Source organism: Jaculus jaculus, chromosome 3 (assembly GCF_020740685.1).
Source record: "Jaculus jaculus isolate mJacJac1 chromosome 3, mJacJac1.mat.Y.cur, whole genome shotgun sequence".
NCBI lineage: Eukaryota > Metazoa > Chordata > Mammalia > Rodentia > Dipodidae > Jaculus > Jaculus jaculus.
The window spans coordinates 10007966-10034089 of record NC_059104.1 but is presented as its reverse complement, the minus strand read 5'-3'; the positions used below and the strand labels follow the sequence as shown (position 1 = coordinate 10034089).

Here is a 26124-nt window from a genome sequence, read left to right as displayed (position 1 = left end):
TTCTTTAAGGGAGTCTAGCTGTTCATACACAAGTAATCATCACAGGCTTCCACAGAACTCACTCCAGAGAGCTTTCACCATGAGCAATCAGCAGACAAGTACAGAGTGTCTGAGTCTCATGGAAAAACCCACCATGTGCTCTTTATTGTCAGCCCTGGAATCACTGGTCCGGATTACCTGCCCAGGTCACACAGCCTAGCACAAAGGTGTTGGTGTCAATGGAATATGGCTTTTTGGCCACACAGAGGCTCAAAGAACACTCTTGAGTTTCTCTGTGGTAACCCACCTCCACGGAAAGGCTTGCAGCAATGACCAGTATGCCCGCTGTGGCCCAGAAAAGGTAGAACATCAGATATTTTCCTACCTTCTCTCTTTTTAATGCAAGTGAGAAAACAACTTGCCAAGATCCATTTTGTAATACCTGCTGTTAACCAGAGATACAGGGAAGTGAGAGACATGCACTATTAGGACACATGTGTAGTGTCCCAGCTTGCTACCTTGCCTACCCCTTGTGCTGTGGAATCAATGTGTAAGTGGCGCTGAGTCATAATGACGCAGCATGCTGCTGCAGACAGTGTACAATGGGATGTGCCAAGGCCATAAGCTCTCTACACTGTGGCCATGCAGGTTTTTCCTCATTCAAGAGCTTGGAGCTGAGCACACCTCATCAACTGGTATGCCTGTCTTAGTGTACTCACATAACAAAATTGAACTCATTCATAATCAAATAGCATTTTAAATCAGCTTTAAATGATATGTAAGTAAAAAAAAAAAAAATCTATATGTGTTGGGCCTTGAGAGGCCCAGGCGAGAGGCCTAGTGGAACTTCCTGAGCCTAGCTAAAGCTTGGTGATCTGCCTCAGGCCAGCTACGCCTAATGGCTTCTGTCCTGGTACTTCCGCGTAGGAGTTGGAATTCCTGCGTGTGAGTTTGGGACCAATCATCTCAAAGGTCGTAGTTTACTATTGGCCCTTACCCCCACTCCCAAAATCCCTGCCTTTGTTCTCAACATTATGTAGGCAACCACCTGTAACGATAAAGCGAGTTCCTGCTTCGACAAGACTCCCGGCTCCATGTGGTTTTATTCCGGTGACTAGGAGAGGTTCTGAGTCAATGTTCATCCCTTCTTCCTCAACCCCTTGGGAGGAACCAGCAGGCCTGGTCCCTCCTCAGCACTACCTGCCCGCTGGGGACGAGACCAGCATATATGCATTTGTGTCAAAAGAGTTGGGAAGATGTCTCCATGGATAGAGAGCTTTGCCACTGAAGCTTGAGTACTTGAGTTTGGATTCCCAGAGCACAAGTAAAAGCCAGATGCTGTGGCAGGCATCTGTGATCCCAGCATGAGTAAGTAGCACAGGAAGGAAGGCAGGGACAGAAGAATTTCCCAGAAGTTCATTGGCCATATAGCCTGAGAAATACCATGGTGAAGAACGAGAGAGTCTGCCCTAAACAAGTCAGAAGGTAAGAACCCATCCCAGAATCTGTCCTCTGATTTCCACATGTATGCCCACACTCACATATATGGAGAGAGAGAGAGAGAAATACACACCACATACACACACACACACACACACACCCTCTAATAAATTTAAGACCTTTGGGAAATAACATACAGAAACACACATGTACCCAGACACAGGCTATTTCTATCTCCTATACTCACTCACACACAAAAGTATAAGAATATAAAATTTATATCACAATATAAAATAATAATTATATTATGTAATAAGTAAGCCCCTTCTTGGAATATAAAATATTTCTATTAGTGTCAGTTTTGTGGCTTGTCTTGGGTTTGATGATTCAAACTCTAAACTCCAAAACTTTACCCATGAATTCAAAATCCACAATTTCTCAGACCTCCCCAGCGCTAAATTCCTGAACAGTAAAATAAGAACAATTCTATCAACACAAGAAAGAACTAAACAACTACAGATAATTGCACTTGGAAGTAAATTGTAGGAATAACAAGGTACAAAAAGAGACCAATGACAGAGGTTAGCTTGACGAGACTTTCATGTGCCAAGACACCTGGCTTATTTTACTAAATAGGATGAAAACGGGACTTATCACTGCACATCTACATCATTTCTGCAATACACAATAGATTTATCAAAATAGTAATAATGTACAAGCATAGATTACACACTGTACATTTCTTGTTTAACCTGAAGAATTTATTGAACGTGCCAGACATTGTGGCGCACGCCTTTAATCCCAGAACTTGAGAGGCAGAGGTAGGAAGATTGCCATGAGTTCGAGGCCACCCTGAGACTCCATAATGAATTCCAGGTCAGCCTGGGCTAGAGTGAGACCCTACCATGAAAAAAAAAGAAAGAAAGAAAGAAAGAAAGAAAGAAAGGAAGGAAGGAAGGAAGGAAGGAAGGAAGGAAGGAAGGAAGGAAGGAAGGAAGGAGAGAGAGAGAGAGAGAGAGAGAAAGGGGAGAATTTATTGAATGTGCTTGTTAGATTACCTACCTCTAATGAATTTAAGACCTCAGGGAAATAACATGCAGAAGCACACATGCACCCATACATAACCTATTTCCAACTCTCATGCTCATGTCTCCTACTTCACTCAAAGAGAAGAAAGACAAGGAGGAGTCATTCTAATCTATCAATTCTAACTTGCGAATGTCTCCCACTCACCATTCCTCCACTTCTACTACAACTGGGTCACATTTTAAGATGAGGCCAATTGAAATTGAATATTGTTGTGGAGTGGATGTAGGTTTTGCATATTGCTATGATCAAGAACTTTTTATGTATATTAAGGCAATGTGTTTTATAAACTCTGAATGGTTGTCTTCAATGGATGTGATAAAAGTCCATTGCCAAAAGAGCGGAACTATTAACTCTACACGTTGTCAGTAAGACACAGAAATCATCTATTCATCATTTCTCTGTTTCTCCCAGTCCTTAAAAATGAAATGATCATATCACTCTAAGATAGAGCAAAGTGTTCATCTGAGTCACACCTAATAACTTGATTAGTGCTAAAGTAAAATTTGAAAGTGATTGAAGTGATTTTTATGATCAACCTTCTGGAAGGCATTCAAAACTGCTACAGTTCTACTTCCAAGGAGATAATTCATATCTAAATGCCACTTCTGTGTTGTTTATCAACAGTTGAGAATTAAATTAGTGAGCTTGATTTGTGTTACATAATTTAACCAGTTTATAATTTAAATACTCATAAAGTTACCATTTTAACACATGAAACAAACACAAAACTAAGTTTAATAGTAAGTTTCTAATCTCCATGGGAGCTCAGAGTTGGAAAATATTTTATAAGGATAGGCTAGAACATTGGTTCCCAACCTTGACCTTACATTGGAATCTCCTAAGTCAGTCACCAAGGGTCTTGAAAGGACAACAATGCTGGACTCCCACATCTGGAACTCTTGTGTAAGTGAAGTGGGGGAGGCCTGAGAACTGAGGTTATTTCCTTTAAGTCATTCCAATGTTTGGTTAAGACTTAAAATCATTACTATGGAGCTGGGCATGGTGGTGCATGACTTTAATCCCAGCACTCAAGAGGCAGAGGTAGGTGGATTGCCATGAGTTTGAGGCCACCCTGAGACTATATAGTGAATTCCGGGTCAGCCTGGGCTAGAGTGAGACCCTACCTCAAAAAACAAAAAAAAAAAAAAAATCATTACTATGGGGCTGGAGAGATTACTTAGTGGATAAGGCACTTGCCTGCGAAGCCTAAGGACCCAGGTTCGATTCCCCAGTATCCACATAAGCCAGATGCACAAGGTGGCATTGTTTGCATTGGCTAGAGGTCCTGGTGCACATTCTCCCTTTCCCTCTCCCTCTGCCTCCCCCACTCCTCTCTCTCTCTCTCCCTCTCTCTCTCTCTCTCCTTTTTTCTCTCAAATAAATAAATAAATGTAATTCTTTTAAAAAATCACTATGGGACTATTGCATTGAAAATTGGGCTTTGCCGGGTGTGGTGGCTCACGCCTTTAATCCCAGCACTCGGGAGGCAGAGGTGGGAGGATTGCCGTGAGTTCGAGGCCACCCTGAGACTCCATAGTGAATACCAGGTCAGCCTGGGCTACAGTGAGACCCTACCTCGAAAAACCAAAAATAAAATAAAATTGGGCTGGGTGGCATTTCAGATTCCTCCAACGCTGAGAATTTTGGTTGGATTGTCCATGGACCCTTGCATAATTTGCACCAGACAGGCCTTCAAGTATCACTGTATGTGTGCAACATTGTTACCACTTTTTTTCCTAGATGGCATTTCAAAGAACATGAAGGCACCATGCTTATTTACATTTCTTCTCCACCAGGTTCTGATTCTTCACTGAAGAGGTAGATTCCCCCTTCACTAGCAATCTGCTGGTAGCCTGTGGCTGCTGAGAACTTTCACTTCAATTTTTGTTTTATTAATTAGAAACTTTTCTGTGGGACAAGTTGTGTTTGTCCCATTCCCTTTTGTTATCCTCTTATGTTGTCTCCTCCCCACTTCCATCGCAGTGAGGAGCCTCTTCAGCAAGGTTATTGGTGTTGCCTGTGGGGTTATGAATGCAACAGCCAGTCTCTGTCATTCCTGCCACTCCACTAACAGTCTCCCTTCTCTCTCCCTTCCTTGTCTGTCTGTTTCATCCTTTGTGGTGTCCTGACAAGAATTCAGAAGAAAAGGATGAAATTCTGCCTCGTTTGTTAATGAAAGTTTGAATTCCCAATAACTTGAGTCGGACTCCCCAAAATATACGCTTCCCAGTGAATCACGCTGATTCCACAGGATAGAGAATATTTGAGACATGAGAGAATGCTGATCAACAGACATTTGTTGGCTAAATTCTACTTTAAGAAATTAAACTTCTATTGAACCTTAACGAGAGAGACAGAGCCGTGCAACAGGACCAGGCGTCAAGGGAGACTTTGGCTCCGTGAAACACAACATCTGGCCAGCCGCTTTAGCTGAGCACCCCCAAACAGAACGAGAACACACAAAGTGGAGGGCAAGGCCATTCGCACTGCTGAGAAACAATGCCTCTGCTGCCACCGTGATGCCCGCATAACATCCACATGCATGTGGGCTTCGCTAACCCTTCAGCACTGCATGCAGGACCAGTCTTGAGGTAGGTGCTCAGCTGGGGGCAGGATTAAATTTTTTGGGGGCTCTCTCTGTCCTTGAGTTCTAACACGGTGTACAATTCACAGCTGTAATTAAATCAGAGCCAGCATATGCTGTGATGAAAATAATAAATTGTGTTAGGTGAAGGCAAAAGGCTTTGGAGCACATTAACATCCGGAGTATCAACTCTGTCACAACTTATAGTTACTTAATGATAATAATGTAGGAGATGCAGCAAGGTTTTATTAATGAAAAGAAAATCAATTTGGCCATATTCAAACTACCTTCTAAGTTAAGTAAAACAAATACTTGAAATTCAGACCATAAGACTTTTTTTCTTTTTCTTTTAGTATAAACTCCAGTTTTTGTCTTAGAATTGTCTTCCAAATTTCAGTCATGGAAAGCGGTCACCTAGGTTTCCTCCATACAAAATGACTGTTAGTTTGGAGGAAAGCCAACCTCAAATCAGCAAATCAAATGTCAATAAAGTCCATCAGCTTTCTTTTCTCATTCTTGCTCCTTAAAATGATCAACAATACATTTAACACTCTACCCCAAAAGCCAAGAATTATGACCAAAATAATAGGATGTGGTAATGTGAATTTTCTTTATTGACTTTAAAACTGTCTGAAATGAAAACGCCTATCAGTTCGAAAGCTGTGGCATCTATAGGACTGTTCCCACACTGGTGCCCTTGTTTTAAGGAATAAGTTAGCTGGTTATGTTGTCGTTACTATTAAATATTCTAAGGACTCTGTAGCTTTTTTTCCCTTCACTGGCTCTCCTCTTTGTCCTCATTCTTTCTGAAGTTTTCACTGGTGGTTCTATCCTGTCTTGGATAGCCAAGATTCTTCTGGGTAGAATACACCACTGCCTGGTCTATAACGCTCTTAAGTTGTACCTACTCACGCCTCTCCTGGGCCATGTGAGGGAGGAACAATACCAGAGAATTCTAAATAAGTAATTAAATAGTCAAGACAGTAACAAGTAATTGTAAATAAAACTTACTATACTTCAAAGTCATATACCGCCAGCTAAAACATATATAACTGAATATTTGATAGTAAAACAATTACTTAGCTAAGATTCACAATCAGATCATCCTCACGTGCATTCTCTAGACCATATTTTCAGAGAAGTTAATGGAATGTTTTCCAATGATGTTTCTAAGAAAAAGAAGTCCATTATTATAATTTTATGATTTTCTTTTTTTTTAAGTTTTTATTTATTTATTTGAGAGCGACAGACACAGAGAGAAAGACAGATAGAGGGAGAGAGAGAGAATGGGCGCGCCAGGGCCTCCAGCCTCTGCAAACGAACTCCAGACGTGTGCGCCCCCTTGTGCATCTGGCTAACGTGGGACCTGGGGAACCGAGCCTCGAACCGGGGTCCTTAGGCTTCACAGGCAAGTGCTTAACCTCTAAGCCATCTCTCCAGCCCATGGCTTTCTTTGTCCACAATAACTCCTAAGCAACATGCATCCATCAGGAGCCCAGGAGTGTCAGCTGTGAGAAACAGCCCAAACAACCTGAGGCTGAGCAAGGTGTGTGCTCAGAGAGTAGTCTGTCTCCCAACAAAATAGGATGCTCCTCTCTGAGGCAACTTTTCCCACCTAGCCTATAGAAGAGGCAAGCTCAAGCTAGATTTTCATATCCTTCTGGCTAAGGAAAAGAAATGAGTGGCAGAGCCCAAAGCAGTCAGGTAAGAATAAAGGAAAGGAGGCAGGTGTGGTGGTGCATACCTTTAATCCCAGCACTCGGGAGGTAGAGGTAGGAGGATCACCATGAGTTCGAGGCTACCCTGAGACTATATAGTGAATTCCAGGTCAGCCTGGACTAGAGTGAAACCCTACCTCGAAAAACCAAAAAAAGAAGAACAATAACAAGAAAGGAAAGGGCTACAATTTGCATGACAAATAATAATAAATTTTAAACATCTGGCAGGTGTGAGCAAAATCAGCTCAGGGAAATTCATGGAAGAGGGGGCGGAAAGACTGTTAGAGCCATATGCTGGGGCATTACCCACAGACATTGCCTCTTCCCCTTATGATGGCTACCCACACAATGCATGACCCACAATCCCCAATGAGGAGGGAGGTCCCTGCGGAGGGGGGAGGACAGGGAGGAGGCTAATGACATTACCCACATGGATGACACACACTGTACATAACTAATAAAATAAAATTTTAAAATAGTAATAATAATAACATAATCTCAGTGAGCTGGTTGTAGTGGTGCACACCTTTAATTCCAGCACTTAGGAGGCAGAGATAGGAGGATCACTGTGAGTACAAGGCCACCCTGAGACTACATAGTAAATTCAAGTCAGCCTGGACTAGGGTGAGACCCTACCTTGAAAAACCAAAAAATCATCATCATCAATCTCAGTGATGCCAGGTATAGTGGCACACATCTATAATCTCAGCACTTGGGAAGAGAAAGAAGTTTCAGTGACAACCATGAAATGGATTGGCATGACTATTAAATACTTTTAATTTCAAAATCACAATTTTCAAAACATATATATTACTTTTGCACTGGACCTACTTCTTAGCTTTTTAAATATATTTTTATTTATTTAGTTGAGAGAGAGAAGAGAGGCACAGAAAAAGAGAATGAGCACACCAAGGCCTCCAGCCACTGCAAATGAACTCCAGACGCATGTGCCCCCTTGTGTATCTGGCTTACGTGGGTCCTGGAGAATCAAATCGGGATCGTCTGGCTTTGCAGGCAAAGGCCTTATCCACTAAGCCATCTCTCCAGCCCTGTTCTTAGCTTTTTTATCTGCTTTCATATTTATTGTTCAAATGAACCCTTCCTCATTGACTCTCTTGGGTAAAAGATTTTGATAGCCAACAGATGGGGTAAGAGCACAAATGCTCAAGATTTAGCCCCAAGCAAAATGTCTAGTGAATGTTCGCACCCATAAATATATTCAATTTGCTTGGCATATGTCCTGAAAATTGGAAAAGTTAAAACCATAACTTAACCTGAGATATTGTGTTAAAGCAACATGTCACTACTTAGCAGCTCAAAATATGAATATTTTCCACAATGTAATAGAGTAATTTAGAAACAAGCATTGTATTATTACCTGAAAATCACTTTTCTATAATTTAAGAATTTCTTGCACCTGCATCCATATCTTTATTAACAATTCAAATTTCTAACATTTCCTTTAATTTTTTGTAATTCTATAATGTAATTCTCAAGTGAGATTTCTATGATTCCTAACAAAAAAAAAAAATACAATAATATTTAAGAGCAGTTCCAAAGCCGGGCGTGGTGGCGCACGCCTTTAATCCCAGCACTCGGGAGGCAGAGGTAGGAGGATCACCGTGAGTTCAAGGCCACCCTGAGACTACAGAGTTACTTCCAGGTCAGCCTGGACCAGAGTGAGACCCTACCTCGAAAAACCAAAAAAAAAAAAAAAAAAAAAGAGCAGTTCCAGCATTTATAAGTGTGCTAAGGGATGTAAGAGAGGAATGGAAAAAGGCTTGTCTTCTTACATTAAATCTAACATTGAAGTGAAAGCTAGTATCAGGGTGTACAGAGATAGATAATGCCTCCTTTTGCTTTGGATGATAATAAGAGCAGAAAGTTGCACGCCACAGAGCTGACTGGATGTCCCATGATCTCCTTTCATGGTGGCTCTCCACATTCATGGGCACAACAGAGCCTGGGTGAGGAAGTATGCACACGTCCAGATGACATAGACAGAACTGTAGTTCTAATGTGGCACCTTTACATGTAAATGATGAATATTCATTTTATTCAAAAATATGCTAATTCAAAACATTCAGATACCTTACTTAATGCTGCAACACCTAGACCTTTGGCATGATGCAACTATCTGCATAAACCCTAATATTCAAAAAAGTTTGATTAAATCACCATTCACCCACTGAAATGACAAAAGTCAGGCTAGTCTGCCCATTGGTTTCCACCACATTGTGCCTACTACCGCCGTCACCACCTGAAAGGACCCTTCTCAGTCCCACATGGATGCTGTATGTGGCCTTATCATGTATGTCAGTCTCAGAAACTATGATCCTAGCTCCAAATCAAAGAAGCTGTCGGGCGTGGTGGTGCACACCTTTAATCCCAGCACTTGGGCTGCTGAGGTAGAAAGATAACTGTGAGTTCAACTCCAACCTGGAACTACCGAGTGAGTTCCAGGTCAGCCTGGGCTAGAGAGAAACCATACCTGGTAAAAAAAAAAAAAAAATTTAAGTGAGTACTAACGATAAGGTCTTGATACTAAAGTACTGAAGATACCAATATTGTCCTCATGAAACACAAGTCCAGTTTTGTAACAGAAAAATACAAAAGCAACATTGCAATCAATGCACCATTAGTTTCTTAGTATATATCTGCACTGAGCACTGATTGTTAAGGGTTACTAAAACCTATGATCATTACTGGAGCCGAAACAGCACTTTAAAATTCCTGTAGAAAAAGATGTGCATGATGAATAATTCTGACTGTCAACTTGGCAGGGTGGAGAATTGCCTAGGAGACATGGTGTGATGGTGAGTGTGTGAGTGTGTGTGTGTGTGTGTGTGTGTGTGCCCTTTCACACACACACACACACACACACACACACACACACACACACACACATTTCAAGAGAGGCTTAGCTGAAGAGGGAAGACCCACCCAGAATGTGGTCATACCACCGCATGGGCTGGAGTCCTGGACTACATGAAAAGGAAACGGCAGTCCTGCTCTCTGCTCCTAACTACAGACTGAATGTGACCAGCAGCCTCGGTGACCGGCTGCTGTGCCTTCCTTGCCATGAAGAACTGCACCTTCAAACTGGAGCCGAAATAAACCTCTTCTCCCCTGTTACTTCCTGTCACATATTTGGTCACGATAGTGTGGAAAGTAATGGAGTCAATGCAGTCCAAGTTGGTGGTCCCTGGATCCAAATAGCCTGTGACATTTCAGTCCTTCCCAGTTGCAGTACTTCATGAGAAGGATGCACCTGGCAGGGAAACAAGGTGCTGCCAGAAAAGGATGGAGGACCACACTGCGGCTTCATATGGCACCAGGAAGGGAGTATCAAAAGCCATTCTCCTTTTAGCTAGAAAACCAAAAAAGCCAGCACAGCTACAGGAATGCCTTCAAATTATATAACAAAATGCATATGATCACGCCTCTCTGTAAACTATCCAGTGCCTAAGATAGCCACTCCATATATTTCCTATCTCACATTCTCAACAAATCATCTATGACTTCAAAGACTAAGCTGAGGGCTGGAGAGATGGCTTAGCGGTTAAGTGCTTGCCTGTGAAGCCTGAAGACCCCGGTTCGAGGCTCAATTCTCCAGGACCCATGTTAGCCAGATGCACAAGGGGGTGCATGTGTCTGGAGTTCATTTGCAGTGGCTGGAAGCCCTGGCATGCCCATTTTCTCTCTCTCTCTCTCTCTCTCTCTCTCTCTCTCTCTCTCCCTCCCTCTTTCTCTGTCACTCTCAAATAAATAAAAATGAACAAAATTTTTTTTTAAAAAGCCTAAGCTGAGGCCACCTTCCTGAGGTCATTCACAGGGACTCCCACCCACACCCCTCCTTTGCACTGTTTATTTCATCTGTCTTTCCAAGTTCAGAGGAGGCAGTACCCTTCCTGGTGCACAATTTTGCAATGTGTGTTTCAATACATCCAGTTGTGACTGCTGGGTGACTTTCCTATCAGTTCATACTATGCACACAGAACCACTCTTTCACCTATCTCCTGTTTCCTGCCTCCACCTGACAGGGCGTTTCATTTGCTGGCTTCTGTCTTACAAAAACAGCTCTCCCACCATGAATGCTCCGCTTTCTTCCCACAATTAGTTTGAACAACTATGCTTTCCAACTATAATCTCACTTGTCTCAGTCATTTCACTCCCCTTCTCAGAAAGACCCTCTGGTTCACTAATCTTTACTTCTCCAGTGAAATGCTGCTGGACTCCAGAATATGACTCCACCAATCCTCCAAATTATGATTCCATTAGCTTCCCCACAAACCCTCAGTAATATTCCTTTCATGCTATCCATAAGAGATTCTGGCCTTTAGTTTTTACACATATTATATAGTCCCATTGCCAAGAACATGCTTATATGTATCTCCTGCCAATTTAAACATGCATTCTGGTATCATACAAGGTCACACTGCTGCAAAAGACTTCCCTTTCTTCTTAGGTCATCTAGTAGAATTGTCTCATAACTAGTATTATCTAAAACTTTGACTCAAGGGCTTTTAGGTCAAGGACGAAGTACTTATGGCCTATTTTGAATCCCCCCCACAGAAATTAACATGTAACAATCCACATTTTAATAACTTAAATGATGATGTGTTTATCCTACAGGATTGTGTGTTTAGTTAGTAAACAAATGCTGATAGGTTTTTTTTTAATATTGTATTGTATTGCATACTGTATCCATTTTCAAAACCACAGAATCATTTTAAGACAATATCCAAATACGAGATACCATTCTAAGGACAAGGTGAATTCTTGGCACAATGAGAATAGATGTTTTGGTAAATGGATGAGTTCCTGTCCAGAAGCAGAGGTAAATGACAAGGTGCCCATCCCTAACTGTTTTTGCAAGCACATTTGCACAGCAAACAACTTTGGAGTCTAGGGCTAGTGTCTCCCTGGGATGGGGAGGGTTGCATTTGTTTCCTGACCTGGAAAATATATCAAATGCCCTTCCTGCAGAAACAAGCATCTTCACTAGAAGCCCCTTCAATAGCTCTCAGCTGCTGCACAGGCTCACTTTGTACCAACATCTATGGGGAAATTCCTCTGAGGAATCAAGGGGACGATATATAGTGATGAGAACAGGAAGCGAGGGCTGCCTGCCCTTCCTGAGTAATGAAGTCAATTTGTTACCTTCTACTAGCATCTATATACTTGTGGAAGACTAGCAATTCTAGGCTCTGCTCATTGATAGTTCTTGATGACTTCTGGATGCTAATGAAAAGTCTGTTCAGTTAGGAGGTTCTGGTTTAAAACTAAAACAAGCTACCAATCCTTTGGACAGTGCCATGGGTAGGTCTCAAAATGAAGAGCCTGCACATTGATCCACTAACACACTATCATTGTGGGTATGGAAATGGTCTACATCTTGACTGGGTTAATAGTTGCAATAGAACCATAACCACAGCTATAAAGATGCATCAAGATATAATGTTAAGAGCAGCACATTTTAATGCATGTAAATCTCATCTCAAAAAGAAAGTATGAAAAATTCCAGACATCAAAATGTTGAATTTTGTTGCTGTTCTTTACAGTTTCAGATCAAAATGATTTACGGAAACCCAAAGACAAATATTGATCACTTTTATACCCATACATCTGAATATCCTTTTTAAAGAAGCAACTGTCATGTAGAGGCTCTGAGTAATATTACATATGTATAACAAAATCTTTCAATTACCAGGCTGGGACTCACCCATTTTATGTATGGGCTTTATAATTTTTAACAGAAGTACAATTTAAGTTCCTACCTGTGATGTTGAAGGTTATATTAGGTACTATAATAGAATACCTAGTACATAGAAAACATTCTCTAAAGCATAATTATGATTATTGCTTCCTTATAGGACAAGTAATGACAGCATGATAAGTTAGAATACTTCTAAGCCGGACGTGGTGGCACACACCTTTAATCCCAGCACTGGGGAGGCAGAGGTAGGAGGATCACCGAGAGTTCGAGGCCACCTTCAGACTACATAGTTAATTCCAGGTCAGCCTGGACCAGAGTGAGACCCTACCTCAAAAACAAACAAACAAAAAAAAAAGTTAGAACACTTCTATTAAAGCAAAAGTATAATATTACTTTTAAAATCTGGTAAATTTAATGTACATGAATGCAAATACTGACAGTGGGATGTTTACTTATTGCAGTTCCCAAATTACACAATTATATATAATCTAACAAAACAACAGAGCACATCCCAGTTATTTTGCATATTAATCTGAAGTACAGAGAGAGAAAGAATAAAATGAAGAGATGCTATCTTGGGTAATGTCAAGTTCAGATCTATTTTCTAGCTGCTGCATTGTTTTATGGGGCTTTCAATGTTGTGGTGTTTGGGGTGATTTTTGCCTGTTTCTCCAAGGCAATAACAGGAAAAGGTGATAATTCAGTTGGATGATAATCTTGACCTTGGTAAAACTATAGCCATGACAAAACTTTTCAAGGGAATGACAAAATATTTTTTAAGAAACAATCCAGAGTAAGGTAATGTGAACATGGGGGAGGGGGAAAGGGGGTACATTCTCATCCTTTTTGGAAAAGTGCATTGCTGTCCAAATGTCAAAGGGTATAATTGACTGAACTGTACCCTTCTTCACAGCAGGCCATGTTCTACCTGTGGCTGACATGTCACCGGCTAGTGTCCCCAAAGCATGTGTGGTACAAGTGAACATCAGTCATCTCAGTGCTGTACCACTAAAACTATTCCCAATATCCCAAAAGGAAACAGAAATAGGAAAATAGGCAATAATAATGCGAAACTTTTACTTAATTCTTTGGATGAAATATAGCCTGTCCCTTCAGAATTTCATGCAGGAATTTGCAAATGAAGAAGCACAATTATCTTGGTTTTCCATTAATATATTTTAACAATCTTTTACTAGGAACCTTTGCATCTGAACTGGTATCTTGACTAAGGAAAACTTTTGGAAAATGGGAGTTGGAGTACAGGGCCTCTGAGAAGTGATTAGTTCATGAAGTTGGATCCCACAGGAAAGAATTAATAAGTTATCTAGGGAGTGGCTGAGTTATAAATTTGAGCACCTGCTGAGCTTTCTGTCTCCTCATGTAATGCCTTCCATGTTGTGACATAGAAAGAAAGCTCGCCAGATGCTGAGCAGATGCTAAAGGCTTTGGGCCTCCAGTCTCCAGAACCATGAACTAAATAAATTACAGGATCTCAACATTGTTATAACTACAGAAAATGAAACACACCCTACAACAAACTGGGTGCTGCGTCCTATTTTCAGCATTTGATATCCATTCCAATAAATTCATATTATTGTATGATATATCCATGTATCCAAACATCACATGGTACCCCACTCCTATACATAATTTTGTTTTTATTTATCAGTTAAACTTTTCTTAAAAGTCTTAGCTAGGGTTGGAGAGATGGTTCGGTGGTTAAGGTGCTTGCCTGCCAAGCCTAATGGCCAAAGTTTGATTTCTTAGTACCCATGTAAGCCACATGCACACAGTGCTGCATGCATCTTTGCAGTGGCTGCGGGCCCTGGTGTACCCATTCTCTCTCTTCCTGCCTCCCTCCCCCTCCCTCGCCCTACCCCTCTCTAGGAAACAAGCCATTTGATCATGATGGGACAAACCTGAGCATAGTGGGTTGTTCTTTCAATCTGCCCAACAGGAAAACAGTAAGATGGAATGATGGAGACTACTAAGTGTTTAATGAGCAAACTGACTCCCATCTCCTAGCAAACAGGGCCCTTCCTTTGCTTAGAATTACAACGCCTAATGCACAACTGTAATGCAACTAAACAACATGAGTTCAGACTTTGGTTGTTTTTCTAAATCCACAATTAAGGCATAAATTAATTAATTAATTTTTTAATCCCACAATAAAGATTTTGTTTGGGACTTTAAGCCTTCCTATTTTCACATTCCTAATTTTCCAAAAGTACAGTCGTATGCTGTGTGAGGTACACAGGGAGCTCAAAGAAGAGATGACAATCCCTTCCAAGCTACATTTTAGACAAGGGGCAGCATTGCAGAAAAGGTTACTGCACACTTCAGGAATCCTCTGTATTTGTGCAGACAACAAAATGTTACAGAGAGGAAAAGTCGTTTTAATTGCAACTAAATTCATTTGTTCTAAAAAGCAGGAGCATATGCTTAATAGAACAGTTAATCTGAAAATTGGCCTTTTAATGGTACGACTTGATTCCTCAAACTGAACAATGTAATTTTTACAAAAATGTCTGTTATTGACAAAGAACTATAATCTTAAAAAGAAGTTTAGACTTATCACCTTTGCCACAAAGATCTAACCAAGGACAACTATGGATGTGGCCCAACACAAAACCAGAAATATGCTTGAAACTGTCATGATTTTGTTTTGTGCATGGTTCTCCTGCAAGAACTGTGTAGAATGACAATGTCCTGTCAAAGGTTTGTATTTCAGATAGAAGTTAAGAAAAGTGATATTAACCCATGGAAACTCCCATAGAATGATTTTAATTTTGATTTAAAAACTTGTTAACGTTTCTGGCTCCTTATTCATTTTCTTGGCTCCTCAGCATGGAATCCACTGTTTTTATTCTATGTTTCCAATGAAGGGAATAAATGATTGACTAATGGCTATAAATGATATTACCAACAGGAGTTGTCCAAATTAAAAAAAAAAAAAAAACTTCAGGTAGAAGGTTATGTAGAGTTTTTTTTCTTTTGTTTGTTTTGGTTTTGTGAGGTGGGGTTTTGCTCTAGCCCAGCCTGATCTAGAATTCACTATGTAATCTAACAGTGGCCTCGAAATTACTGTTACTCAGTGCTGGGATTAAAGGCGTGCGCCACCACATCCAGTCTTCCTTTCCAAATTCAAAGAGATGCTCAGATAGTCTGCTTCCTGTCCTGTGCCTCGTTTTAGACCTCACCTCATCATTACATTCGTTGCATCCTCGACACCCTTCCTACCTTCAATCTTTTTTTTTTTTTTCAGTCAGCCCCGCAGTGCTCTTTTTAACAAGGGCTGCTCTCCCCAACCCTGTTTCTCTAGGAGGAGTGTATCAGCAGAGTCTTGCTTCATCAGACACTGCCTTCTTGATCCTCCAGCCTACCTTCAATCTTGCCTGACTCAAAGCTGTGGTCTAAGGGCTGTCTAAAGTGTAATCCTGATCAAGTCACACAGAACACTAGCTCTGCTCCCATTTTCTAACCCCGCCACCTGCCACTGCTACCAACACCCTCCGGTCCTTTCATCTTCCCCGAGGTCGAAGTATGCTGCCTGTTTTTCCTTGGCTACTTACCCAGTGCCCTTCCTGTGACTAAGCCCGAGTCAATTTTCATGATTTTCTTTTGATCCCTTTGGCAAGGTTTGCATGCTCTCTCCTTTGGCCCTTACTTAGCCTTCCTCTACCTCCAGCTCACAGCACACTTCATGCCAGCAGAACTGACTGGGTTCTTTGTCTCACAGGCAAAAGCCTTGAGGCAAGAACTTTACTTCACTCACTCCACACCTCCAGCTGGGATACAGGAGCAGTTGTTGTGTCTACTACATTTTTTTTTTTTTCAAAGAACTTGGCATAGCTGTGTGTCCGTTTAATCCCAGTACTTTGGATGCTGAGGCAAAAGGATGACGAAGTCAAGGTCAGCTTGGGACACATGGCAATATCTTAGGGAAAAAAAAATAAAAAATAAAAAACTGAAGAAAGATAATTATGGCTGACAAGAACTTAAGGTCCTAAAGAAAGACTTCATGAATTTCAAAATTGGAACAGCTCTTGCAAAAATCCTTTTCCACTGAATTGATGACTGAGGTTTAAAAACATACAGCATTTAAGATGGAAGTGATTCTCAATTGCCTAATGACGGCAAGGAAGAGTAAGCCAGTATGACCCTTCATCTCTCCTAAAGAAAAGACATCTGGGGACAGAATGGATCCAGTGGATAGCTATTTCCACACCAATCACACAGCCTCACACAATTAAGAAGAAATGTTTCAGGACTTGTCAACAGTGTTACAGGTAGAGCAAGTGTCGCTTCCTCGAGGTCCCAAAGAGGCTGCCTGTGTTTGTGACTACAGTTCTAAACAGGCTCGAAACAGTCACTTCTTCCTCTGGCTGTAGCTGCCAGGCTGAGGAAGCAAGCAAACTGTTCACCACCCTCAAAGGGGTCGTGTGTCTCTGAGGGAACCCTGTTCCTAAAACACAACTTAAACACAGTCAACACACAGCAGGGTAGACACGGGAGATGGGACAGGACTAGGAAAGCAAGCAAGAGCTATGGAAATCAAGACTTATTGGACTTAGGCCACATTGCAGCCAAAGAGACTGGGACCCCGGGAAACGTCAAGAACCTGCACGGGGGACTCCTGGTGGGCAAGCGGGGACACTGAGACTAGAACTTCGCTTCTCCAGCTCCCAGTCCCAGGCTGGGACCCACAGAGACCAGGAAATCAGGGGCTCCTCTCCCCCGGCACGTTCTCTCCAACGCCAGGGCCACGGACGCGCCTGGAGAGAGGCCGCAGCCACCTGTGGGTCGCAGCGAACTTTCGGGGTCCGCCTCCCGCATCCAGGCCGCCGGCCGCGGGCCCCGGGCGCGCCCGGCCCCGCCCCGTCCCGCCCCGGGGGGCCCCCGAGCGGCGGCGGCGCCGTCACCGCCGAGGCCGCGGCCCGGGCGCCAGCGCTCAGGGGCTCGGCGCAGCATCCCTGCCTCCGTGGTTCCCATAGCAACAGCTGCGCGAGATGCGGGGCCACCAGGGACGCTCTGGCGGTCAGAGGTCATCTCCGTGGCAACAGGAACTTCCCGCGCTACGGAGGCTCCAATGGGCCGCTTCCGCCGCATTGCGTAGCGGAGCCCCCTCGGGGGCCGAGCGGCGGGAAAGGCACTGGTGGCCCCGGTGGCGGTGAGGTGAGGTGAGGGCGGTAGCGGGGCTGGGTACCCCGGGGGCACCGTGGGAGGAAGCCCGCGCTCAGTGGGCTGTGCTAGGGGCTCCCCGCTGCACACACCTCCGAGCCGCGGCTTTGCACAAAACAAATAATGACAACAGCTCCCTGGAAACCTGGGGCCTACGCCTCTGGCAAACTTGGTGGTCCCCGACGCGAGCTCCGGAACGCAGCAGCCCAGCGCCCTGCGTCTCCCACAGTGGCTCCAAGAAAGGAAGAGAAACTACGGCGGTTGAAAGCCGCAAAGTTGGGGAAAATGCTTTCTGAACTGCAAACGGAATGCTAGACGGGAGGGAGTGCTTTTGGGAAAAGTTTCAACAACAACAACAAAAAAATATATGGCCACAAGATAGGGTCCTATTTATCTTCAGAGAAAGGTGTTACAAAAAGAAAAAAAAAAATTATTGAACTTTTGCAAAAAAAAAAAAAAAAGATTTAAAAAAGACAGGAAATGGAAAAAGAAGCCAGAAGGGAAGCCTACTGGACCCTCATTTTCATCTGTGATACTAAGGGTGGACCTGCGGAGCTAGAAAGGGGGAATGCTATGGCGCCCGCAGCTTAGATTTTTGAAAAAAGGCTCAGGTGTAAGTAAGGGCGTGTGCCACGTTGCTTGTCATGGACTAGGAAGATCACTGCTGGCCCTTTTCCTTCACTTTTTGTTGTTTTGTGGGTTTTTTTTATTTTATTCATTATTATTATTTTGTAGTTCAGAAGCCAAATTCTTGGCCCTAGTGGGAATAAGTATTAAGTGCATTTAACTACTAGCTACATAGTCCCACAGTTCACTTTTTTAAGAGATACTTGGCACTATTCACTCATAGTACATATAAACACATTTTACAGATCATGTATACATGTTACTCAGTATACAAACATAACAAGCAGAAGTTTTGTTGGGTGATGATGACAAAGGAAATAGTGCCTAACATTGCTGGGTGACTCTTAGACGGCGTCAGTTGATTAGAGAAAGGCAAACTTCAATGTTGTCCATAAAACATATTCTCTGTAAACCTGTGTTCCTTGTTCCTCCTTCTGACCTCCATGCTGAGGACATCCTCAGAGTTCCTCATTTGTATTTCTCTTCAACATCCTACATTTTGACTGATGTAAAATTATTTTGTAAAAACTAGAGGAACACACACAAAAAAACATCAGGGTATAGTTGGACCTTCCAAAACAATAGCAAAAATGCTACCATAACTCTAGATGTATCCGGAGATATCTCCCTCAGAACATTCTGTGCTCTTCAGTGCCCAGGTTCAACTTGTAACTGAATCCCATGCATGGTACACAAACGAAAACGCACACAGACTTAAGCACTGGACAAGAGGATGAATAGGGAGACAGATCCCTCAACCTCATTCTTCCGAAGGGTAAAATGAAGCTGGGCTCAAGTTTTTTATTTAAAATACAGGCATTGTGCAATGACTGGTTTAAAACCCAGCAAAGGCATATCTGCTAAACTATTCAAGTGTCCTAACTGTTTTCCCTCAAGGCATAACAAACTATTTGGAATAAAATGCTTTCATCTTGAGACACATACATGATATTTATGGGAAATTTATGAGTCGATGTGAATGAAGTATTGTGCCAAGATGTGCAAGGGAATGAGAACATGGGATGTTGTCCTCATGGCCATATCATGAAAACACAAAAGTCTCCAGCGTGTGTCTTGCTGAAACACAGAAGGGCTGGGTTCATACACAGTGACGGAACGGCCCAGAGTGAGAAGTGCCAAGCGTGACATAGAACTAGATTCGCAGCTTCTGAAAGTAATGTGTCATTTGATCAGATTTTCTCAGTGAAAGATATTATGTAAGATGAAAACACGGAGTGTGTGACTACAAGCTGCATCACCTGCATTGCTAGTGCTAAGTTTACGTTGTAATTCATTGCCCCCTGTACTTGTTAACTTGGATATAAACTTCAAGAGCAATCCACTCTTGCTACGAATCAGTACTTGGAAGACTGTAGAAAATGCTACCCTTTGACTCACAAAGTGGCACTGCTCTGTACAGCTCGTTTTGCAATGAACTTTCCTGGGTGGAGTTCAGGACCAGCTCATCGTCCCTGAAATTCCACTCCAAAGCCAAGCACGTGAGAGGAAGGGCCTTACACCTGCATGGTGTCCAGCCATGCAGTCAGAAATTGATGCCCTCACTTGCTGCATGCTTAGTGTTTAAAAATGTAGAGTTTGCCCATCTGCGGCTCGCTCAGCTCTACAGAAACTCAGGGTGTCTGCAGGCTCAGAAGAAGGGATAAAAAGCATTTACTCTTTTTTCTTTCCTTCCCTCTCTACCTGTTTTCTCACTTCAAAAGGACATGGCAGACCTACATATGAAGCAAGTAGTGTTTTAAAAAATGTATTTAAATGAGTAACGGTGGCATTCCAGGTGTTTTGACAGCTTAGTAAGAAGGCAGAGGCAGAGCTGAAAGGCACCCAGGCCAGCAGAAAGTGGAAAATGCTAATGGCAGCTACCTACCAACTGCTGCTTGTTCCACAGTGAGATACCCAGAGCCAAGCATCTGTGGGATGCCCTCCCTGGGCTCTGCAGAAGTAGGTCTAGGGCATTGGTTTCCTACAGAGCCTCCCTACCACCGCCACTTGCACTGTAGAAGAGTCATGAATTGCATCACATCCTCAGATTTTGTTTTCCAAAACCATAACATGGTAGGTGGCTTTGGGCATATCCCATGAGGTTTATCAAGTATATACATGTGAGAGAGCCCCTGACTTACTTTGTTTTCCGTCATATGTCTGAAGAGGCAACAATGACAGGACCTTAGTCTGGATCTTACTCTGGATTTTGTGCTTGAGACTGCATTTGTTCCTTGGTTACCCTTTGCTGTGACCCAGATCAGTACTTAAACCAAGCTGCTAAATACACTGGTCAGTCCAAACAATCATGTTCGTTCAAAGACACGTATCAAGCTTCCTCCAGGCAAAGTAAGTGCCTCCACTTAGTATTCCCTATTTAATAATTTGCCTAAAATACAGTCACCTTGCATGACTCATACAGTGAAAGTTGCAGCAGGTAACATTCATTCTAAATGCACAGTGACTGCTCTGCTAGGAAAGTAGGGGAAAGTAGGACATTTAAGCGTGCCTGTGTGCATGCTGATATGTTCCCTGGTAACCACTGGACTGTGAGGTATTGGGCATTTTTACAAAGTTAGTAAATTTACTTCACATCCAGGGTTTTTAAGCTATGGCAATTTAGGTTTTAAAGCTACGTGTAGCACAAATACACTCTGCCATTTCTTTAACACATAAAAATAACTAAATAACATTGTAAGTACTGAAACTAATTAATGACTTAAGGATTACTGAAGACATTTCGCCTTTAAATCCATGCTTCTATTACCTGCTTATTTTCACCCCAACCTCTTCCAAAGTTCTTCCCAGGAACTCACAAAACATCTACCCACACTTGTTGCAATTTAAAGAATTTGGATATCATTAGTAGCTTGTTTCATAACTTACAGAAGTTGGGAAGAAAAATCAACCTAGGATTTGTCTCCAAAATAATAAAGCATGTTTTGCGCCCAGTTCTTGGGTCCTTGGCAATATTTTGCCAAGTTTCTTCGTTTGACATTAGTTAATTGTTCTCCTTTTAGATTTAAGATAACATAATAGGTAGCAGTCAATCTGTTCTCTTTGTTTTGAACAGCTAAGAGGATTTTACTCTTTCTTTTATTTTAATTACCCAATTAACTTCATAGTGGTACTGCTATCCTGGGATCAAAATCCTGCAAATGATTGTGTTAATAGCATAAGGAGACTGGAACTCACCAAGAACAACACTCAAAGGAAATGGCTAGGCAAAAGTTTAAATCCAGTTTAAAACACCAAAACTTTTAGAAGATGAGATGGCTTGACACATTAATGCCCTATTTTCTTTTAATCTTCCAACTTGCAGGCCACAACTCTAATGGTGACAACCAACGACTTAACTACCCTACTAGAATAGTTGGTAATATTTTCAGCCACACCATGGATTAATCTATTGTGTCATACCCAAGTATTTTAGCACTCATGGGCCACAAAATAAATCGTGATAAAAATAAATTATCATTTGTTTAACACCTTCCAGAACACCTTTGAAGGGGGAAACTATTCCAGAGAGATGAAAGTGGGTGGGGTGGGGGAAGTGTAATGAAAATAAGAAAGATCTTGAATCGTGTATGGGAAGAAATCAGCATTTCCAGTGTAACTGTTTACAACAAAAGCATAAAGACCTCCAATAAACTCAACTGTTCTTTCGTGCAAAGCTATTTCCTGCTCGCCAGAACTATGGAAGGACTGACTTCAAGGTCCCGAGAGAAATGGCCGAGTCTGTAAAAGAAGCCTTCTACAGGGCTCCTGTCTCAAAAGAGAGCTAAGGGAAGGACACAAGAAGGCTTCAAAAGGCCACTATTTTTTGCTGTATGGAGTAGTAGCCCCCTCCGTCACCACTGCAGAGGCTTGTCCCACTTTGGGAAGTCGTGTCCTGCAGGAAGGAATTTCATGCCTGGCCCTGAGGCCCGCCTGCAGGTGCAGGAGAGGGTTTGTACAACCAGGCATCCGCAAACGCCAGGCTCAGCGCCAGGGGCTGGGGTACACCTCCAGGCTGCACTCGAAATGCCGGTGGCTAGGTGACTGCTGTCGCCTTGGACATGTCTGAGGATGGTGGTGCCATTTCAGAGTTACTTAATGGGAGAAGGGTAGAAGGGACGGTGGGAGAGGGTGGTCAGATAGCGACTAGAGTTCCAGGACTGCAGCATCCAGTCCTCCTGGCAGCCAAGGGCTACTCCCAGAACCTCCACCCGCACCCCAGCGTCCCAGACGGGGGCAGCCTCCTCCTCCTTCTCTTCCTTCTTCCTCCTCTCCCCCCCCCCCGCCTCCTCAGCCTGAGCACGCCAGCATCTGCCCTCTGGACCATCTACCAACTAGCAGTTAGTTCGCCTTTTGCTGCAGACGCACCCACCGCCTCTCCATCCATCCATCCATCCATGCATCCATCCATCCATCCCCGCCCACCCGCACCCTCCTCCGGGGCTCGCGCCGCACCCGCAGACGGCAGTCCTCCCCCCACGTTCCCCTTGGAGCCAGCCAGCGGAGCGTGCGGCCACTTGCTGCCAGGCGTGGGAGGTCCGGGTGCCCGCGCGGGCCGGGGACTGAGCGCCGGAGGTGTCAGGGGCCGTCCATGATTCAGATCACCGGCCAGTGCCAAGCCTCGGGGAGAGCAGCCTCTGGCAAGCCGGCGGCCACTGCGGGACGGCCGCTTCCCCGGCCCCTCCTCCCACACAGCTCCAAACACCAACATCAGCTCAGGGTCCCTTTCCCACCCTGACTCCAGCCGGGGACGCCACACACACACACACACACACACACACACACACACTCCCATCTTGGGGGACTGGCGCGCCTGGATGGAGAGACAGGCTGCGCTCTGCCCGCGTGGTCACTGCCCGCCGCCGCCACTGACAGCGCCGCCACCGCGCAGTCCTCGGGCCCGGCCGCCCCCGAGGTGGCTCTCCCTCTTCTCTCTCCAGTGCACGCCCCCACCCCACCTCTCACCCCCCCCCAAAAAAAAATAAACGCTTCAAGACTGAGACGTTGCAAAGTGAACCCCTGGGACCCGGCTCTCCATATCACCTACATTTGCATATTTCTTATGTAATGTACTGCAAGTTTTTCCCCCCTGTTGGAGCCCTTTCGAATGGGGCGCATGATGACCAGGAGGTGCGAGGCAGGCGGGGGGATTCAGGGCCAGGCTCACCGCCACCCACCACCAGCACCAGCAGCAGCAGCAGCAGCAACAGCAGCAGCGATCAGAGCCCAGAGCAGGGCTTTGACATCCTTGTGGAAGCGTGTGTCAGGGAGGGGGGGGAGGGGGAGCTGGGGACTTAAATGGCACACGCTAGAGAGTCCGGCTATCTTCTGGGTCTGGGGTTCCCCCCCGGCGCAAGCCGGGGCTCGGGTTCCCAGAGGCAGACTTGGGGGGGAGCTGTGGGGTGGGGGAGGAAGAGGAGGAGGAGGAGGCGAGGGCCGCGAGGGAGGGGGCGCGCTTCGACTTCGCTAGAGGTGACAGGGGTGGGTGGAGATGGTACAGGCTAGCCCGAAAGTTGACTGCCCGGTCCCACCCCCACACCCACACCCCCCCCCAAAGGAGCGGCGAGAAGTACGGAGAACGAGCCACCGAGCCTTGCAGGCTCCTTGCTGCGGGCCACACTGCCTGAAGCCACAGCCCCTTCTGCCTATCTTCCAGTAGACAGAGGCAACCAGATCCATCTAAGAGGGGAGCTGGAGAAAGGGGAGTGGGGGGGGGGGTGGTGTTGGGTAAGGAGGAAAAAATAAAGAAGAAAGAAAGTTTCTTCCTCTGCCCTCCTCGTGATCGACCGTGCCACAGCCAGGGGTTCGCGGACCGCAGATGCCCGGCGGCCGCTGGTTTTACCCGCGCAACACCTCCGCCGGGATGCAACCCCGTCCCGGCCCGCGGCGCGGCACCCTCCCTCCGCACCCCGCCGCCCCGGGCCTCGGGCCCCGCCGAGCCGCAGCCCTGCCCGGCCCCGCGAGCCGCGCACGGCCGGCTGCGAGACACAGCGCGGAACGCGGGTGCACGCGCCTTGCTTACCAGTTGGGTTCTTGTTTTTCTTGAGACTCTTGCCACAAAGACACTGCAGCATATGCGTTCCTTTGCTGAAAATGTCCCAAAGAAACCACATTGATTTGGGCGAAAAGCAATCCAGCAGCTTAGACACCCTGAGAAAGGAGAGGTCCTTGCGGTTGCATAATAATAATTTGAAATCAGTTCTCCTGAAGAGGGGCACCGGTTTTACCATAGGAAAGACGATAATATTCCGGATCTTCTCCCAGTTTTTTCCCCTCACGTGGTGGATTTCTTTGAGACTTCTTGGCGATTGTTTTTTCTCGGCCAGGGTGAATGATTTAGTTCCCCCCCCCCTCGCCTAGATCAGCACTAGGTGATTGTGACCAAAACGTTACGAGGGGGGTAAAAATAAAAATTTAAAAATCCTTTTTTCAGCATGAAGTCAAACAAACAAACAACAAAAAAAAAAAAGCAAAGAAATCCCAACGGAGACCAAAAAAAAAAAAAAAAAATTGGCCGGTGAGAACTGCGATACACAAACGATCCCCGAAGAGAAAATCATAACCTTTTACTAGATGGCTCTGAGGATGGGCGGATCTGCGGAAGGCGAAGCGGGATTCATCTTAGTGAGAGAACACTGTCATTGTGTAGCCCTAGGAGAGAAGAAGAAGAAAAAAAAAAAAAAAGGAAAGAAAAGGGGGGTGGGGGAGAAAAGAAAAAAAAAGAAAGAAAGAAAAGGGAAAAAAAATAAATAAAACCACCACCACACACACTCACACACCAATACCACCTCGGAGATTGGGTCTGACAGCCGAAGACGGAGCCTCCCCTCTCCCGGGTTGACAAATAAATATAGATAGATAGATAGATGTATATATTTCAAAGTAAGCAATCTCCAGAGCTCCTCGGGGGTCGGATTTGAACCTGCAGTCCTCGGTCACGAAGGAGCCGCGCCGCCGCAGGCGCCCCCCGCCCGCAGCCTCGCCCTCGGTGGGTCGCGGGCCCCGCCAGCCGCCCTCGGCGAGCTCCGCCTGCGCCCCGAGCCTGGGGGAAATCTCCCCTCCGGATCCCTCGCCCAGCCTCGGCCGCGAGTTACAGGCATCCGAGGGGGAGGAGGAGGAGTTGAAGTTTGCATTGAAAAGACTGGCTTTCCATGACGTAGCCACGTGCTTTCAGACCCGTCACCGGCCCGGGGAGGGCTCCGTCACTGCAGTCTGGGCCTCCCCTCGCCGGGCACCGAGCGCACCCCGCCGCCAGCCTGCCGGGCGCAGCCCCGCGACCCTCTCCCTCCCTCCCTCCCTCCCTCCCTCCCTCCCGGGGCCTTGCCGCCCGCCCCAAAGACTACCTCTCAGCCTCCTCCGGTTCCAAGTGAAATTTGAAAGGGAGGCTTAACCATTAGGAAGGAGTAAACCTTAGGAATACAGGGGCAAGGCAGGAGTTCAACACCGTTCCACAGAGCCAAAATTAGTACCACCTTCCCAGCTCCAGCACCGGCATGCAAAGCGACTCAGATACAGAGGGAAAACCTCAAGTTTCTTTAATGCTTATGATGTGACTCCTACTTTAGGTGGGGTTTGAAAAAATATCATCGAGCTGTATGGCAAACAGTCTGTTAGAAGGGGGGGGGAATCACTAAAATCTGTAAGGCAAAGTATATTTTGTGTGAGGGGGGGATCTCTCTCTCTCTCTCTCTCTCTCTCTCTCTCTCTCTCTCTCTCTCTCTCTCTCTATATATATATATATATATATATATATATATATATATATATATATATATGCAGGAGAACATTTA

At 44.6% G+C, this 26124-nt stretch overlaps 1 protein-coding gene and 1 non-coding gene across 4 annotated transcripts in view; both read right to left on the bottom strand.

Annotated features, from left to right (window-relative positions):
- Positions 1–25795, bottom strand: part of Fgf14 (fibroblast growth factor 14) — a 590038-nt gene extending 564243 nt beyond the window's left edge. Inside the window, exons 1-2 of one of the 3 annotated variants that reach the window (XM_045146349.1) lie at positions 25678–25795; positions 24357–24985 (exon numbers count right to left, since the gene is read on the bottom strand). In XM_045146349.1, coding sequence (XP_045002284.1) covers positions 24357–24564 — 208 coding nt within the window. In that variant the 5' untranslated portion in view covers positions 24565–24985; positions 25678–25795. Of the gene's footprint in view, positions 1–24356; positions 25187–25256; positions 25340–25677 lie in introns of those variants that run through there. The other 2 variants (XM_045146348.1, XM_012949862.2) reach the window with 2 other exon arrangements.
- On the bottom strand, positions 15780–15908 carry LOC123459954. The gene has a single exon (XR_006636685.1).
- Positions 25796–26124: the final 329 nt, after the last annotated feature.